We start from the raw sequence: 15,919 nt of genomic DNA on the forward strand, positions 1-15,919 counted from the left end.
ATAGCAAGGCCACAATGACCTGAAGGATTCCTGCATCTCTAAACTTTCTCTTTGCAATAATCCCACACCACTGTTTTCATTCCCTCACATGTACTTTAGGCCCACTGCACTGCTCTGCATCTCTTCCCTGCAGACAGTGTGGAAATTTGCCATTAGCCAGACAGAAGAGGTAAGGGTTACATCCTCCCTGCATTCCTCTGGTGTCTGGGAGTGGTGACATTTAGGATTTTTACCTTTGACCCACAGATTTACAGTTCCAGGAGCTGTAGAAATGCAATTACTTTAAATATTTTTCTCTGTGCTCCTGGTTCCAGTGGGAACAAAATCAGTGAGGTGGCTTTAAGTATAACATATAGGCAAATGTTATATGGCAGAGGCATAACAAAAAGCTCCTGATTTCATTCCAGGAACAGTAAGGATGAGGCTTTCAGAGGCACAGCCCTGCAATGACAGCTCGGTTTCCCTGAACTGCCACTGAATGCCAGAGTCTCTTCCAGGGAAGCAGAGGAAGGAGTTGCTATTAACAACCATAACGACCTTATCAGATCAGTCTGTTTCAAAGGGATCCTGCCACTCTTCTAGAAGCTTCATGAAAGCAGGCATCCTCTTCCTTTCCCCCAAGGAGTTAGCATTTCACATTTAACATTTCACTCTTTAACCAAGGAGCAGGCAAGGTTGAAAGTCCTCGATTGTTTCACCTTTCCTGGCGGCTCCAGGAGGATGAGTGTGCTGTAGGGGAGAGCTGAATATACTTGGAATCCTGATGCACATTTCCCTTTCTGGGAAAGCTTGTTGGTGAGGCAGATTGTGGAAATCCTTGCTAATTACCCTTGTTCTTACTAAGGGCAAAAGCCAAGGTATTTTTCTTTCCTTCAGAGTTGAATCTTGAGTGGAGAATAATTCCAGCAAGCCTTTTGCTGCTGAAGCTGCAGCCCACAGTCCCAAAATGCTCATTGTTTCATAACTTTGCAGTAGAAAGCAGTCCCTGTTTTGTCTAGAATTCTTTTTTTTTTTAATTTCACGAGGTTTTTTCTTTCTTTGAGAGGGTATTTTATGTCCTTGCCTGTCATGATAGATAGAAACCTAAGAAATTTGGAAACTAGAAGAACACAAAGATTTCACAGTATACTGAAAAGAAGTTTGGGTGTTTCTTTGCACTGTGTGATTTGCACTCAGGTCTCTTTGCTCAAATATAGTTGTGGGGGTGAATTCATCCAGGGCTTTTACTTCCATAATTTAAATGGTTCAGAACAGTGGTTATGCCAAAGCTGTGACCTGAAGTCACATCTTAATTTTCAGGCAGGCAAAACCCCAGGACCTTTGGCTTCATGCCTCACTGCATATTCAGGCCTGACTGCTGGAACTTAAATGCTAACAGTGTCAGCCTTTTCCAGACAGCTTTACTTCATGTTTATGTGCAAGGTGAATAATGGCATGTACAGAAATGCTCAAACTTACTAGCTGAGCATCAGAAAGGAGCAGGTTTGAAAACTATCACACTGTTTGTTGAGATCACTGCTGTGAGGTAGCAGAGGAAAGGCAAGCCAGCTTAAAGTCCTAGTTGTAGAATTGTGGAATTCTTTAGGCCTTAAGACTGAGTCCAACTTAACTCAGCACTAAACTCTGTCTCAAAGTGCCATGTCAACATATCTTTTAAGTTCTTCCAGGGGTAGTGACTCCACTTTGCTGGGCAGCCTGATGCCTCACATTAGCCACTGACTCACATCTCTGATATGTACATCCAAGACTGTGTCCTCATTCATAAATTTTGTGAGATCTACAGAATTGCATAGATCCATCCTTGTTTCCTTGCATTTGCAGAATTCCAATTGATTTGCTCCCATCTGAGGGCAGAGTTAGGTGAGAAACAGGTAATTCTGACATCACCGCCCCAGATCTGTTGCATTTTTTGCACAAAGCCTGAGGAATATATAACTTGTTCAAATTCATGTTGTGGAAGCGTTATCAGTAATCTTCTCCTTCCCATCTGTGATTCTGAACTCAACATCATTATTTTGTCTTTTCATGCTCTCCAATCCATTGATATTTAGGATATGTAATAGAGACCAACACTACTTCAAGCACCAGGAGTTCAGCAGGATTAGAGGATTGGCTTTTACGATGCAGGTTTTCAAAAGATTCACTGATATCTGAGGTGCTACATGAACTACCTGTGGTTTTTTTTTAATTGGTGGAGGTTACTTAAAAGTGGTGGAACTTTTTCTTTTCTGAAAACATTGCTGTATTACCAGTTTGTTCAAGAAGAATAGGAGGTTTTTAAACTTTCCTATTTGGCAGCTGCCAAACAGGAAGGACTATAATTGTTTTATATCAGAATGCTTTTCTAGTTCTCAACGAAACTGCAATATAAGTTTACTGTAAAGCAATTTTCCTCTTGCACAGCAGTATCAAGAAAAGACAAGGTTAGTTTGAGTACTGTACAAATGTTTTCTGGAAAAAATGAGTGGTTTTAAGGACTCCAATTACCAGTGTGGATTTTGGAGTATAATTGTTCTGTAGTATGCAATTCTGTGTTATTTGAAAATATTCTACCTCCCTGGTTAAATATTGGTTCTATTTATTATTTCAACATTTTATGAATTTTTTTTTCCTCTGGGGACTTTCTATGCATTTTATCAGCTGAATAAATGAAGTAATTCACAAACCAAATGCCTCTTGCTCTTGATGGCTTATGGGGACCTTGTCATTCCCTGTAGCCTTTTCTCAGGCCCAGCTGTGTGGCTCTGAAATCACTTGGCTGGTAATTAGGTATTTATCAGATTGTTTCTGAAAAGGGATGAGACAGCTATCTGACACAATTATCTTTGAAAATTGAATCCCTCTTTTCTGCTGCTGCTGAAGACATTCAAAGATAGTGTGAATGCTTAAAGCTTCAATGCCTTTGAAAAACCCTTGCTTTTTTACATCAGGTATAACAGAGGAGTCAAAATGCAGTTAAAAGTAGGGGTTTGTTTTTGTTTGATTTTTTTAACCTTTCAGATACTGAATTTTCTTTCTATCAAATGTTTCTTTTCCAGTGTGACTCTACTTGGAGGCACTTTTGACAGCAACCACTTCTTCAAGTGTCCACTACTTAATAGTGTTTGAAAGCTGTCAGCATTTCTTAAAAATCTAGAAGCTGTTAATTACATCAAGGCATTAATAATTTTTTCCTGTTTAAAAAAACTGTGTAGATGTAGAGAACACAAGGTTCCCAAACACTCCCTTGAAAGTCTTGGTAGCTGAGAAATGAGTCTTTTGTTTCATTTGCAAGAGGACAAAAGGGATGGTGGACCAGGAATGCCAAGTATGGGAGTTTATTTGATTTATATGAATCCTTTGTGCACAAAAAATTTTAACATGTTGCCAGGTTTTCAAATTTTTATGGTGGAAAACACAGGCCTCATTACATTATTAATGAATTTCTTACACATTTAGATTATTTTCAAAAGAGCATTTGTTCAATTTCAAACCTCCTTGAAGGAAACTATTTCAGTTTGAACTGGAGGTACTTAATTCTTGCACTACTTATATGCAAAATAAATTTGTATAATGGAAAGGTGGAATTATCTAATAGGAGTAAAGCATCGCTTTCTTCCTGACATTCAATGGGAAATTTCTGAATTGAGCAACTCCTTTGCTTGAGAAATGATGAGAATTATTTCATATCATACATATTTCACATTATACATATAATACATTCTTCTGAGTAGGTATGGGCAAGTATGTGATGTTTGGCAATTTGGGTTCAAAATCATGTTCAAGTTTTGTTTTCTGGTTGTTGAATCACAGAAAAGGAAAAATGTCGCTATAACAAGGCAAAGAATTCTAAGTGCAGCAACCTTATAGATAATGTTAATTTTGTTATTTTTAGTCTCATGACTATCTGCAATTTCTTTGCAGATACTTGGCCTCATTCAGGGATTCAGCTACTAACCAAAATTTATCAGCTTTTACTTTCCCCTCCTTGCTTTACATTTTGAATATGGTACAACATCCAAATCCAAGTCTGAATTCCATTCTTTCTCTCGTAGGTTTTTTCTGTGGTGCTGTTAGTTACTACAGGATTTGTTTCCCATTTGTTTTCTTGTCCTCATTAATAAACAGCGCCTAATTGTGCAAAAAGGGAGATCCAGGCTGATCACAGGGAGTAAAATGTTGAGAAATGAAACTGCATTAAAAACCACCCCAAACAGTTGCTTCAGAAGTCTTGTGGTTTAGAGCTGAATGGAGCAAGGCAGCTGAAGCTGCTGTTGATGCTAGTTCTGTTCCTTTGGCAGATTCATTTTAATTATAGAGACGTTCTGTGTACAATGAGCATGAATTATGTGAGACTGCCTGGTTACTAGGGGGGAGAACAACCCAAAGTGTCTCCTTTCTCTAGGTTTGAAGTAAATTTTGTCACATTAAAGACCTCTAAAGCCACATCACCTCCTTTTCTCACTCCGGCACTTGTGTGTGCGCACACAGGCTACTCTGCACTGTAAAACTCTTAGCGAAGACCTTGAGGGCTCTCCCTCTCCCTCCTTGAATAGCTTATTGAGAGTGATGACACACACACTCCCCTCTCTTCCCCCAGCTTTTAGCTCTATCAGCAGTTTCTATGAAAAAAAAGGCTGATTAGCAGAATGAAATCACTTTCTGGATTTGAGCAAAGTTTTTTTCAGTGAATTCACTAGTGACTGGTACCAATTACCTTTTGGCCTCTGATTGCTCCCCTGGGAGTGACTGAAGATAAAATGGAGAACAAAATCTGCAGTGCTGAAGGTCTGTGCAAAATAATAGTCTGCAAGTTTGAATTGATTTTTGCATTCCAGGGGAATAATCAACCTGAACACAACTATCACAGTGATGACAGGCCATAGCTTACAATGCGGCATAGCATGTATAAACATTCATCCATCTGCTTGTTCTCTTTCCCTGTGGGATCATAAGGTTATTCCCCTAAAAATGTCATTGCAAACCTCCTCAACTTTCTGTTTATAGACCGTGAATTGAGGGCTTTTCACAGAATAAGAGATTTTTGTGTTCATATTATTTTTTTCTACGAAGCCCTAAAGAACATCCCCAGTATGCTGTCTGCATTCAGTCTGCCCCTGCTCCAGGACCATTTGATGCTGACAGCTTTTCTAGTCACCCTGCACTACAGCTGCTAAGCATTTTGTGACCAATTTTCAGTGAGAAAGCTGTTCTTCATTCAATGCTGGGCACCTTATAATATTCTATTATCCAAAACAGAATATGGATTGCTGATTTTGATGTAATGTTCCTAAGCCTGGAAGGAGGATAATCAAAGATGAGGTAGGGAAAGGGTAATGTAGTTTCTTGGGATTATTTTATGTTTTGCATCTAAAGATGGAGTAATCACGTTTATCCAGGCTGCCTATTCCACTGTGCATTGACCTTGCAGTAGAGAAGATTTTTTCTTATATCTAGGTGGAATTTGTGTTTCATCTTGTGCGTTTAGCCCTGTCAAGGGCTGCCACTGCCTCTTGGCAGTGGCTCTTTATTTTTCATTCCATCACAGCAAGGTTTTACTCACATGGATCTGATTCCCCAGATTTTCTGCTGACTGAGCAGTCCCAGTCTCTTCCCAAATGACAGGTTTTCCTAACTCTTAAACATTTTTGTGCTCCTCTGCTGAATTGGCTCCACTGTCAGTCCTGTACTGGGACCCCAATGCTGGGCAAATCACTCCAGGTGTGGCCTCACCTCTGCTTGGGAGAGGGGGAAGAAGCTCTACCTGCTGTCAGAGCTTACCCAGACTAGTCCAGGATACCTTTGCCTTCTTTCCTGCAAGAACACATTGCTACTCAACTTTTTGTCCAGAAGGAGCTCGGAGTCCTCTTTAGGAGAGTTGCTTTCCAGCCAGCTGCCCTCTGCAGTATACTGGTGCCTTAAGTTATTCCTCACCCAGTGAAGGATTTGAGATTACTCTTGGAATTGAACAAGATTTTTCCAACCTGCAGAGGCCCCTCTGGATAGTGGTACAACCATGCTCCACTCTTCCCAGTTTCATGTCACCTTCAAACTTGCCGAGGGTGTACTCAGTCTTACTGTCCCGGTAACTGGTAAAGATATTGAACAGTGTTGGACCCAGTAGCAGCCCCTGGGATGTACCTCAAGGGACTGCAAACTGGGCTTTGTGATGCTGATAACAATCCTTTAAACCTGACAGTTCAGGCGGTTTTTAGTCCACCTCACTCTCTGCTGATCTAGTTTGTACCTCCTCAGCTTCTTTACCAGGATCTTGTGGAATAAAGCATCAAAGGCCTTCTTATAGTCAAGATGAACAATACCCACTCAGCTTGGTAGCTGAGTCTCCCCTCAGCTACCAAGCCTATCATCACAGGAAGCTTTCAGGATGGTTAAATACATTTTTTTATGAAACCATGCTGACTACTGATCACCTTCTTGTCCTTCCAAGTATATGGAGTTGGTCTCCAGAATGGGCTCATTCCTCACTTTCTTAGGGTTTGAGATGAGGCTAAGAGGCATGCTTTTCCCTAAATTATTAATCCTGAAGATAGGAGCATCTCTTGCTTTCTTCCAGCTCTCAGGAGTCTCTCCTGAGCATCTGTTAGGTCCAAGGAACTGGTGGAAGAAAAACTGGATTCTGTTGTCGTATGTCTGATGCCTCAGACTTTGCTCGTCCCCTTGTACAAGCTTGGACACAGCTCTTCTTTTTAATTTTACTTATAGTAGATGAACTGTTCCTGTGTTACTGCATAGGCAGTAAAAAGTACCATACAGAAATCGAGTCACAATCTAGGTTAGGCTGCTTTACATAAAGTTTGTCACCAGCCAGCTTGGGAATGTAAACAGAGCACATTCAATACACTGCTATTATTAATAACAATAAATATTCTTGGGTTTCTCACTGCATTAAAAAAGCAAGCAAACAACAGCTTTAAGTAAAGTGCGAATCTTGCATCATAACTGTTAAAACCAATTATTAACTGTTGGTTCTAAAAATGCTAATGTCTGGGACTACTAAAGACTAAATAAGATGAGTTTCATGAGTGCCTGTTGAAATTGTTACTGAAAGGGTGACTGTTTACATCTGTGGATGTGTTACACTGATAACTACTCTGGTTTAAATAGATTTATATTTTTCATCTGCTTTGATCTTGGTAGAGTAGATTTACTTGTTAGCAAGAAAGGAGCTAACCAGACTTTCCCCCTAGTTCATCAACTCTGTCGTTTTTGCTCCCAAATGGACACAGTTGAGATAATATAGGGCAGAGCTTCCTTCTGGAACTTTAAATAAACTTAGTTTAACCTAGACAGGATGTTTAAAATAGTGAAGGGAAGTTCAGTGATCTGTAATTGGAGGATTAAGTTTAGAAGTAGTGTCAGTCTAAACAGGGATGACCAAATAACTGGGTGTCTGACATGGGGATTGAAAGGAAGGGACCATCCACTACAAGCAGGCCTAAAGGTGTGTTACAAGCTTTAAAAAATTACACTTCCAGAAATAGCTAACCTTGCTTCAAAAGGAATGTTTTCTATTTTTTCCTCCTTTTGGTGAAATTTTGCTAGTCCACTCCTAAATGGCTGGGTACACAGCAAATCAAATTTCTGCCTCATTCTGTAGATAAACAATATTCTTTAGCATAATATCTACTAAAGTGCATATATTTTATAAGGGGAAGTTAATTTTATTAGTTAGGATCTGAAACCTGACTTTTGTGTCTACTCTTTCTACTCAAGGCTCTCTCAAAATGTAGTCTTAGGAAGCTGGTTACCTCAGCAGAGCATCAATAGTTATCAAATTTTTTGGGGAAATAAAACCAAACAAAATCCCTGAAGACATGAAAAGAAAACCAGCTTTGGTTTGATCTTGTCTGTCTTTGCTTCTACACTGGCTGTAGTGATAAATAGCACTAGACTTTGGAAGTGGAGGAAAAAAATTGATTGGACCTTTTCCCTGCATTTACCACGCTACTCCTTTCCCCTCTGGGCTTGTGCAGTTTAATTTGCCATTGATTCTTTAATGATTATAATGTCATAGAGAAGCCAGTGTTTATCTTCATTGTGCACCCTGGACAAGGCTTTGGATCTAAATCTTTCCTTGCACTTTCTGGTGAAGGTCTGTGGCCATTTGATGCAGAGTGAGGCGAGGTCTCAGACCAGCTGAAGTGTCTGTGGTGAGTGCATCCTTCTTCTGTCACCGGCAACATCTAATTAGTGCCAGTCACCATTCTGCAGCATTACCTTTGTAGGTCAGACACTGAAAAACTAATTGCAGAGAATTGCATCCGAGTCCCTTTGGCTGCAGTGCGTTTCTGGGTGTTTCTTGTGTTGTTGTGTAGTGCCAGAATTGTGGCGTTGTGGCAGTAGATGATGAAAAGATCTTGTTTCTCTTTGGCTGGACTCAGCTTCTATCTGGACTCAGCTTCTATCTGAAAACCATTTTGATGACAACTCTTTCTACTTTCTTTCCTGTGATCAGGGGTACTCTTTCAGAAGCTCTATACCCCAAATAATAAGAATTAGCATCCTATTGAAGATGGTTTTCAAGGAATATCTACAGGATTTGTTTTTAAACTATAGACTAAAAAATATTGTTTCCCTATTAAAATTATATGGCTTCATGAAAGCTGTTTTCACTGAAATTTTCTGTAATATTATTTTTAATGGTACTGAGAATTTCCAGCTTTACAGTTAAATATTTTATTTCAAACATAAGACTACAAGCAGAATAAGAGGGTGAAAAAGCTTTTAACCGAACAGCCAAGCATTCATGGTCAGAGCTCCCTGTGGAGCTGTGTCACATGGACAGATTAAAAAGAAATCAGCATCTACCAGTTAAGTAAATGCAAGAGAGAGGTAAGGAGAGATAAAATGTTGGATTTGTGCATGGTACACCTTCACAGAGAAGGCGAGTGCCATCAGGTGTGTTCCTGGCATTCATCTCTTCCTTGCAACTTCACTGTTGAGGTCAGTTGATCTTGGCTGAAGAGCAAAATTAATTTTTGATTAAAATAGAGTTGAATGGTGAGAAAAATGACAAAAATTAAAACCCCCCCCTCTCCTACCTTTCTTGTTTTTCCTAGGCTCAGCTCTCCTCCTTCACCTCAGTGTTCCTTTACCCCACATTATAATGATTATAATAATTATAAAGTAAATCTTGATACTGAAAATCTTATTTTCCTGATTTTGTTTGATGAAGCAAAATCCAAGGACTGCATCCTCAGCCTTGTGTTAGAAGCAGCATTAAGTCTTGTTTGCACAGGAAGTGAAGAAACAATGGGAGTATGAAACCAAAGTAGTCAATAGCTTGACAGAAACCAAAGTAGTAAATGGCTTTATATTACTGTGTAGATAAAGAGATGGGTATTTTAAGGGCCTGAGCCTCCAAATTTCAGTCTTGGAGCCCTACCATGAACAGAATTCAGAGCAGCATGTAACACCCTGGCCATTAATTGCAGTTAACTCTGCCATTAAGAGCTGTCAAGCTGTTTGCAACAGAAGAGCAGCCATATGAGTGATAGGGGAAATTAAAAGAATGAGAATGGAAGGAACAGGAAGTTTTTGTGTGCAGTGTGGTTGAAATGAGAGGGGAAAAAAAGTAAAATATGTTGCAAGACACAGGCAATTATAATAGGAAATGGAGTATTATTATTTCTAGTTACTAAGATAGTACAGGCACAGGTGCAACACAAAAAGAAAATTTAAAATGCAACATGTGTAGGAGATTGAATCTGCTCATATGAAACTTATTTATGCATTTTTGAACATCCAAAAAGTGTCAGGTGGCACTGAGTGCTCCCAGTGGTCGTGCAACTCTTCAATCTGTAGTCATTAAATATGCATTAGGTTTACAGATGAAACTCCTCTGTCCCAACAGCACGAACAAGTGACTGGTGTCACTGTGGTTTTCTTCACTATTGCAATTATGTCTGCTGGCATTTAAATAATGTAGGATTCATCATCCAAACTGGCCATCTCTGAGTATACGTTAACAACAAGGAGAGTGAAATAAGAAGTGTAGTTGTAAAGTTATTAAGGTCTAACATAATTTATTACTGGAGTAGATTTTTGTGTCAGTATATATCAGATTTGCAGTTACTTGGTGGTCTCTAATTGTTGGTTAGGGTCAGGCAATTTGGCATATCTCATAACTTCACAGATACTTAAAACAGTGTCTTTTCACCATCATGATCTTGTCATGAACCCCAGACACTCCGGAATATATGCCATGTTACATTCACATGCATTTGGGTTTGTATTCAGAGAAAGGCCCTTTAAAAACCCAAGTGAAACACTAAACCTCCCCCAAAATAAATCATCTGAAATGAAGCAATCAGATTTCAGATTGTGTATTTAACTATCTAAAAAACAGCTTATTGGTTTTACAAATCTACTGAAATCATCTGAAAAACACTGTACGTGTTTTAGAAAGTTTAAGAGGAAAGGCATTTGAAACAGGCTGAAAACAAGGCCTGAGGCCCAGGGAGGCTGTGGGGTCTCCCCTTTGGGGACATTCCAGTCCCACCTGGATGCACTCCTGTGTAACCTGCTCCAGGTAACCCTCCCTTGCCAGGGGATGGGACTGGATGAACTTCAGGGTTCCCTTCCAGCCCCAACAATTCCATGATTGCTGAACAAGTCTATATTAAGCACTAATGTAGGTGAAGAGTAAACAAGTAGAATGAGCAGAGATGGCTTTTAAGCACCAGTAGAGCTGTGAATGCTTTTTAATCTACAGAATGATGTGTCTAAAAGTCATATTTTGGTTAAAAATATTTTGAGGTTTTTTATTCAAAATATTGTCTCCCTTCATAAGATTGCATTCCTGTCAATCAGATGAATGTTTTCTGCCCTTAAGAACATAAAAACTCACCAGAAAATTGTCATAATGGCTCAAGTTATTACTGGGAAAAATTATCCCTAATTCTCCTTCAGCAAAACATACTTTCATAAGACTAAAGTGAGGTTTTAACCCTCTTTTCATAGTAAGTTGAATAGCCTTGACTCTGGTTCCAACTTGTGCAAGGGTTTAAGTATTTCTAGCACTGAGATGGATTAAACATGTACTTAATTATCCTGCTGAAGTGAGCAATTTCTTTAATAACTTAACCAAACAACATGCAGCACTTGAAAACATATATGTTCACTATGGGATCCTTGTATTTCCCTTTAAAACATCTGGTTTGGGGTTGTCTGCTCTGCAAGGATAGCTAATATTCTGGTGATGGTTTTCCCCTGCCTAACTGTTAGATAATTTAACACTGTTTTAATAGCTAAAGCTGTATTGGAACCAGTGTTCTTCATAGAGTTACTCTGGACAAATATATCTGTAAGTACCTCAATTTGTCATTAATTCTTCTGTTCTTACTTCCATGGTGTATTTCAGGCGACATTTACTGGTAGTGCTGCTGAGCTGGTGTAATGCAAGGAGGGACACATCATGAAATGGAAACATTATCCTTTTCTGGCTGTAGTAGCTGTATTCAGCCTTTCCAGATGCCATCAGTTACTGGGCCAGCTCATTCCAGGTAGGTGCCTTTTATTTAAACATAAATGCTCATGGCTTTTTTTGCTGTCCATGTGAGTATGTGCATGAATATACCTGAAGTTTTCTCTGTATGTTAAAATGTGCCTATGTGTGGAGTTAAGGAAGTTGTGAGCCTATCTGCATGCATAACACACAGAATTTGGCAATTTAATTGTGTTGTCTGTGCTGCAATGTTTGGGTTTTTTTGACTGCAGAGGAAAATATAGAAAAGGAGTGGCATGAAAATATGAGAAGGCTAAGGTGGCTATTAAAGCATTCCTTTGATTAGCACAATTGGTGGGGGGAAGATATAGAGGGCAGAAACAGACTTGAATATCAAAGAGAATTGGAAATCTGTAGAGAACCTTCCGGAAGAAGAGCAAAATAGCAGCTGGGGGGTTGCTGAAATGCAATGTCTCAGTGAGGCCCAGAGATCAGGGATTGTCCTGGTGCTTGCATATGGTAATTCTTACCAGTTCAGAGAAGGGTAGTGTGTACACAAATGGCAAGATACTGTACAAGTTTATAAAGAAGGTGGTGGTAAAATAGGGAACATGCATCACTTCAGCAAATAGTGTAAATTTATGTTCTAGTAACACAAAGGAAACAAAACTTTGTATTGGGTTTTTGTTTAATAACAAATCTCTAAAAGCAGCTTCCAAGTAATTCTGAGCAATTTTCAATATTTGTAAAGAAAAATCTAACCATACTTTCACCAGTTCTGCTAATGGCATACAACCTTTCAGGAAAACAACTGCATAGAATAATAAGTGGCATGCTGGATTTTACTGGTTGCTTTTTCTGGTTTCAATCTGAATAATAATTTAGTGAACTTTACTAGCTTAATTTCTAATTTGAGTACATTGCAAATACAGAATTTTGTGGCTATACAATTCCCTTCCCTGTATCTTTGAGCAACTAACTCAAATACAGACTTCTGAATGAAAAGAGAAAGGAAAAAGATTTCTTCAAGGATTTGTTTGTTTGCCTGTATTGTACGGTGGTACACAGAAAATAAGGAAATAAATTATTGTGGGATTTTTCCTGGTTTTGTTGGTTTTCAAATGGAGAAAGACTCCAGAATAAAGGAAGATGCAAGTTAAAATTATCATTTTAAAAGTTTGACCTCGGACTTCAAACATAATCTCAAAGCAATTTACCTGTCACAAAGACATTTACTGCTCATTTTAAAAGGAATGCCTGCAGATCCAAATGTATTTGCTTGATAGCTACCTCCATCCTCTTGCCTTGGTTTCAATTTAGTCATAGTTTCGTAGTCTTTACTAAAATGACTGTTTTCATTGTATTACTTTTTCCATCAAATTAGTTTCAGAATAAAATCACAGGTGGCATTTTGATTTTTGCCCCTGCTTTGTAATTTTCATCACAGACCTCAGACTTGAACCAAGAGATTACTGTACTTGGCCAGACATCAGCATGCTGAGCCTTGCTGGCAGGGGGCCAGCAGTGTGATTATCACAAAAGATCAAATAAAGCAGGATTATTTTTTTCCTTTAAGCAGTTCATCCCATTCATTTTACTCTTTTCATGTCTATTCCTTATGAAGGCATGTCTTTTTTTTTTAATGTACAGAAATAGAGAAAACTGTAAAAAATCTGAAACTATTTCCTATATTTAATGAAAGAAAATTAAATAATGATTCTTTAGAGTTCTGCTGCAGCCATAAAAAATGTTAAATAATCATTAGAGCAATAGCTAATAGCTTTTCCTGAGGAATGCTAAAAGTATTAAGCAGCTGAAATGTCTGTTATCATAGTAATACTACTAAATTGTGGTATTTTATTACAATTAAAACCATGCTCTTAAATAACAAATTACATGGAATTATTTTTATATCATGTTATTAGAAATGCTTAAAAAACCAAAATGTTATGGGTTCTAAACACAAAATTCTGTTTGATCTGAAAATTGAAAATATTCCAGCCTTACTGATGACGTAGCTTTTCGTATGAAATTAAATTTATCAGAAATGTGTTAGAGCTTACCCTCAGATGTGGAATACTCAGCTTCAGTAAAATGTGATGAATTTTAATAGTGGCCTTATAACTTTGAAGCATTTGTTGTAGCTTTTGTTGAATCTTTTCATATATTCTTGTTGAGTCTCACTCCTTTGCATATGGGGTCCACAGGGAAGCACTGTCTCCCCCCTTTATTAAAATCATGGCTGAGCCTTTCATCTCATGTCATTACATCTTACCTCTAATTCACATATAAAATACACTCACAATTCCACCATGGCTGTCTCCTGAGGCATAAAGTATCTCTGCCTTGGCACATCTTTATTTAATCAGGGATTGAACATTATCTGGGAAAGATGTGATTTCTTTTTTTTCCTTGCCAGTTGCTCTGCGTATTTTAAAGCTGGAAAATTTGATAGCTGATTTTAAAGTGCACTGATCTAAGAAAACATGGCATTAACTAATGCCATATTATATTTAGATGCATATGTTGAGCACTGTGTTTTCAGTTAAGTCTTTAAAGTGTTTTGAAGTTACCGGTTTGTCAAAAAAGCCAAAAACCAAAAAAAAGATAACTATACATGACATACAGCAAAAAATGTTAATTTGAACAGATTTATTTTTCTTTTTGACATCAATATTGCAAACTTATGAATTTTTGGACTACTAATAGAGAGAACAGGAGCATTCCTGCTGAATTTGGCTGGGTTTGGAACCTAGTTCCAAACAGGGAGTGTTGTGGAAAATCTCTCCATCTGAACTGGAGGAGATGCCACTTGTGTTGTTTGGTGTCAGTCCTTGTGCTTCACAGAGATACCTGCACAAAGAAAGCCTTGTAAAAACATGACAAATTTGTCAGCAATGTTGGAAACAAACAAAAAAATTTGTATGCTTCTGATAGATTATAATATTTTTGCAACAGAATTCTCTATAGGTTTCACAGGTAGGAAGATAAGGAAAATATCTGTTTTGAACCCAGATTTTTGACAAATTTGACAGGAGCTTCTGTACCTCTATGGTTTACAAATACTGTTCATTGTTTCTCCAGAAAATGGTTTCTATAAGAAATGCAGATATATAGCATAGCATAAGATATATAAAACGTACATAATGAAATACAAACTTGAGAAATTATTCATGGGTGTAAGTGTAAAAAAAAAAAAAACAAACCATAAAATAAACAACTCTCTGGTAGCCGCAGAAGCTTACTGAGGAGGATCAGTTCAGGATTTGACTTTTCCTGGGGCAGAAAGTAATATTTTAAGTTTCCTTTTCCCTAATACTTACTGGCTTATTACTGAAGAACTGCAGGAAATAAATTCACCCTCCTACCTTGTTTGCCTGTTTGCAACAGGAGACAATTGATCCTAAAGCAACTCCCCTAAATGCAGATTGCTTACCATAGCATCTTAAAGGCAGTGAAAAAGAGGCAGTTGTTTTGGAATCTAAATATTCCTTTATTAGGGCTTTTGTCAAGTCAATCATAATTCAGTAACATCAGTAACTAAATTGTTTGGTGTCTATTTTTTCTTTTTTAATTGCTGTCAACTTTTTAGTACTCAAAACTTAGTCATCTGGCTAGAGAAAGCTAGACTTGTATTTTTTGACCTGTAACATTACTGAACTTGTTGTCAAAATATACTTAGGAATTATAGGTCTGTTTGATACATTTTAACAAGGAATTCCACCTTCTTATTTCTCTGCAACCTGTGAAGGTATATTGAATAAAAGTTTCCTAGCACTGTAAGATCTTAATTTGCTGCTTCATTAGGAATACCAGGGTCTTGTAATGTGCGTTCAAGGAATTTTTTTGTACTTTGGAAGAGTCTGAATGGATTTTCAATAAAATATTCAAAATATATCTGTCAAGGACTGGACAAGGTGTTGAATAGATTGGATGAAGAATTGACCTAGGTTTGTGGTTACACGGGTCTTTTTCTGAGAATAATGTATAAAAAAGGGAATGTTCAGCCAAACTCAGCCAACTTGTGCTGTCTTTTGGCGTGGGCTGAGAGTCAAAGAATTGAATGCTTAAATCTCATGTAAGTCCCTGATCATTAAGATGTAAAGGAAGAGGAAAGCCTCGTTGAGCTAAGAAAATTGAGTGATCTTGGCACTTCTTGAAGAATGGTGGGTATCAACTTAAATCCCTTCAGTTGGGAGGTACTTCAGGGTAGTTTTCACGTTTTCTGAGCAAGTGATCCAACAGCAAAACTCATAGTAAAAAACAATGGCAAGGCTTGGTGGTTTCTTGTTATAAATTTATAGTGTTTGCAAGTAAAGTGATGTTGGTAACTGTTGTGAGATGAGCCAGTAAGCCTTCCAAAGCTTGATTTTTAAGTCACAGGGAAAATAAGATAAGGACAGAAGCAAAAAAAAAGCCAAACAAATACTTTGTACCTGAGAATGTGCAACTTTATCTGAGCTATAAATTGCT

General features: G+C 38.0%; 1 protein-coding gene across 2 annotated transcripts in view; it reads left to right on the forward strand.

Moving 5' to 3' along the window:
• The window catches only part of ROBO1 (roundabout guidance receptor 1), a 682,041-nt gene that overhangs the window by 76,788 nt on the left and 589,334 nt on the right, over positions 1 to 15,919 (forward strand). For both annotated transcript variants that reach the window (XM_074532705.1, XM_074532691.1), the window contains exon 2: positions 11,363 to 11,504. In XM_074532705.1, the coding sequence (XP_074388806.1) occupies positions 11,417 to 11,504 (88 nt within the window). In that variant the 5' untranslated portion in view covers positions 11,363 to 11,416. The remainder of the gene's footprint in view (positions 1 to 11,362; positions 11,505 to 15,919) is intronic.

The sequence above is a fragment of the Zonotrichia albicollis genome, chromosome 2 (genome assembly GCF_047830755.1).
Source record: "Zonotrichia albicollis isolate bZonAlb1 chromosome 2, bZonAlb1.hap1, whole genome shotgun sequence".
NCBI classification, from domain to species: Eukaryota; Metazoa; Chordata; class Aves; order Passeriformes; family Passerellidae; genus Zonotrichia; species Zonotrichia albicollis.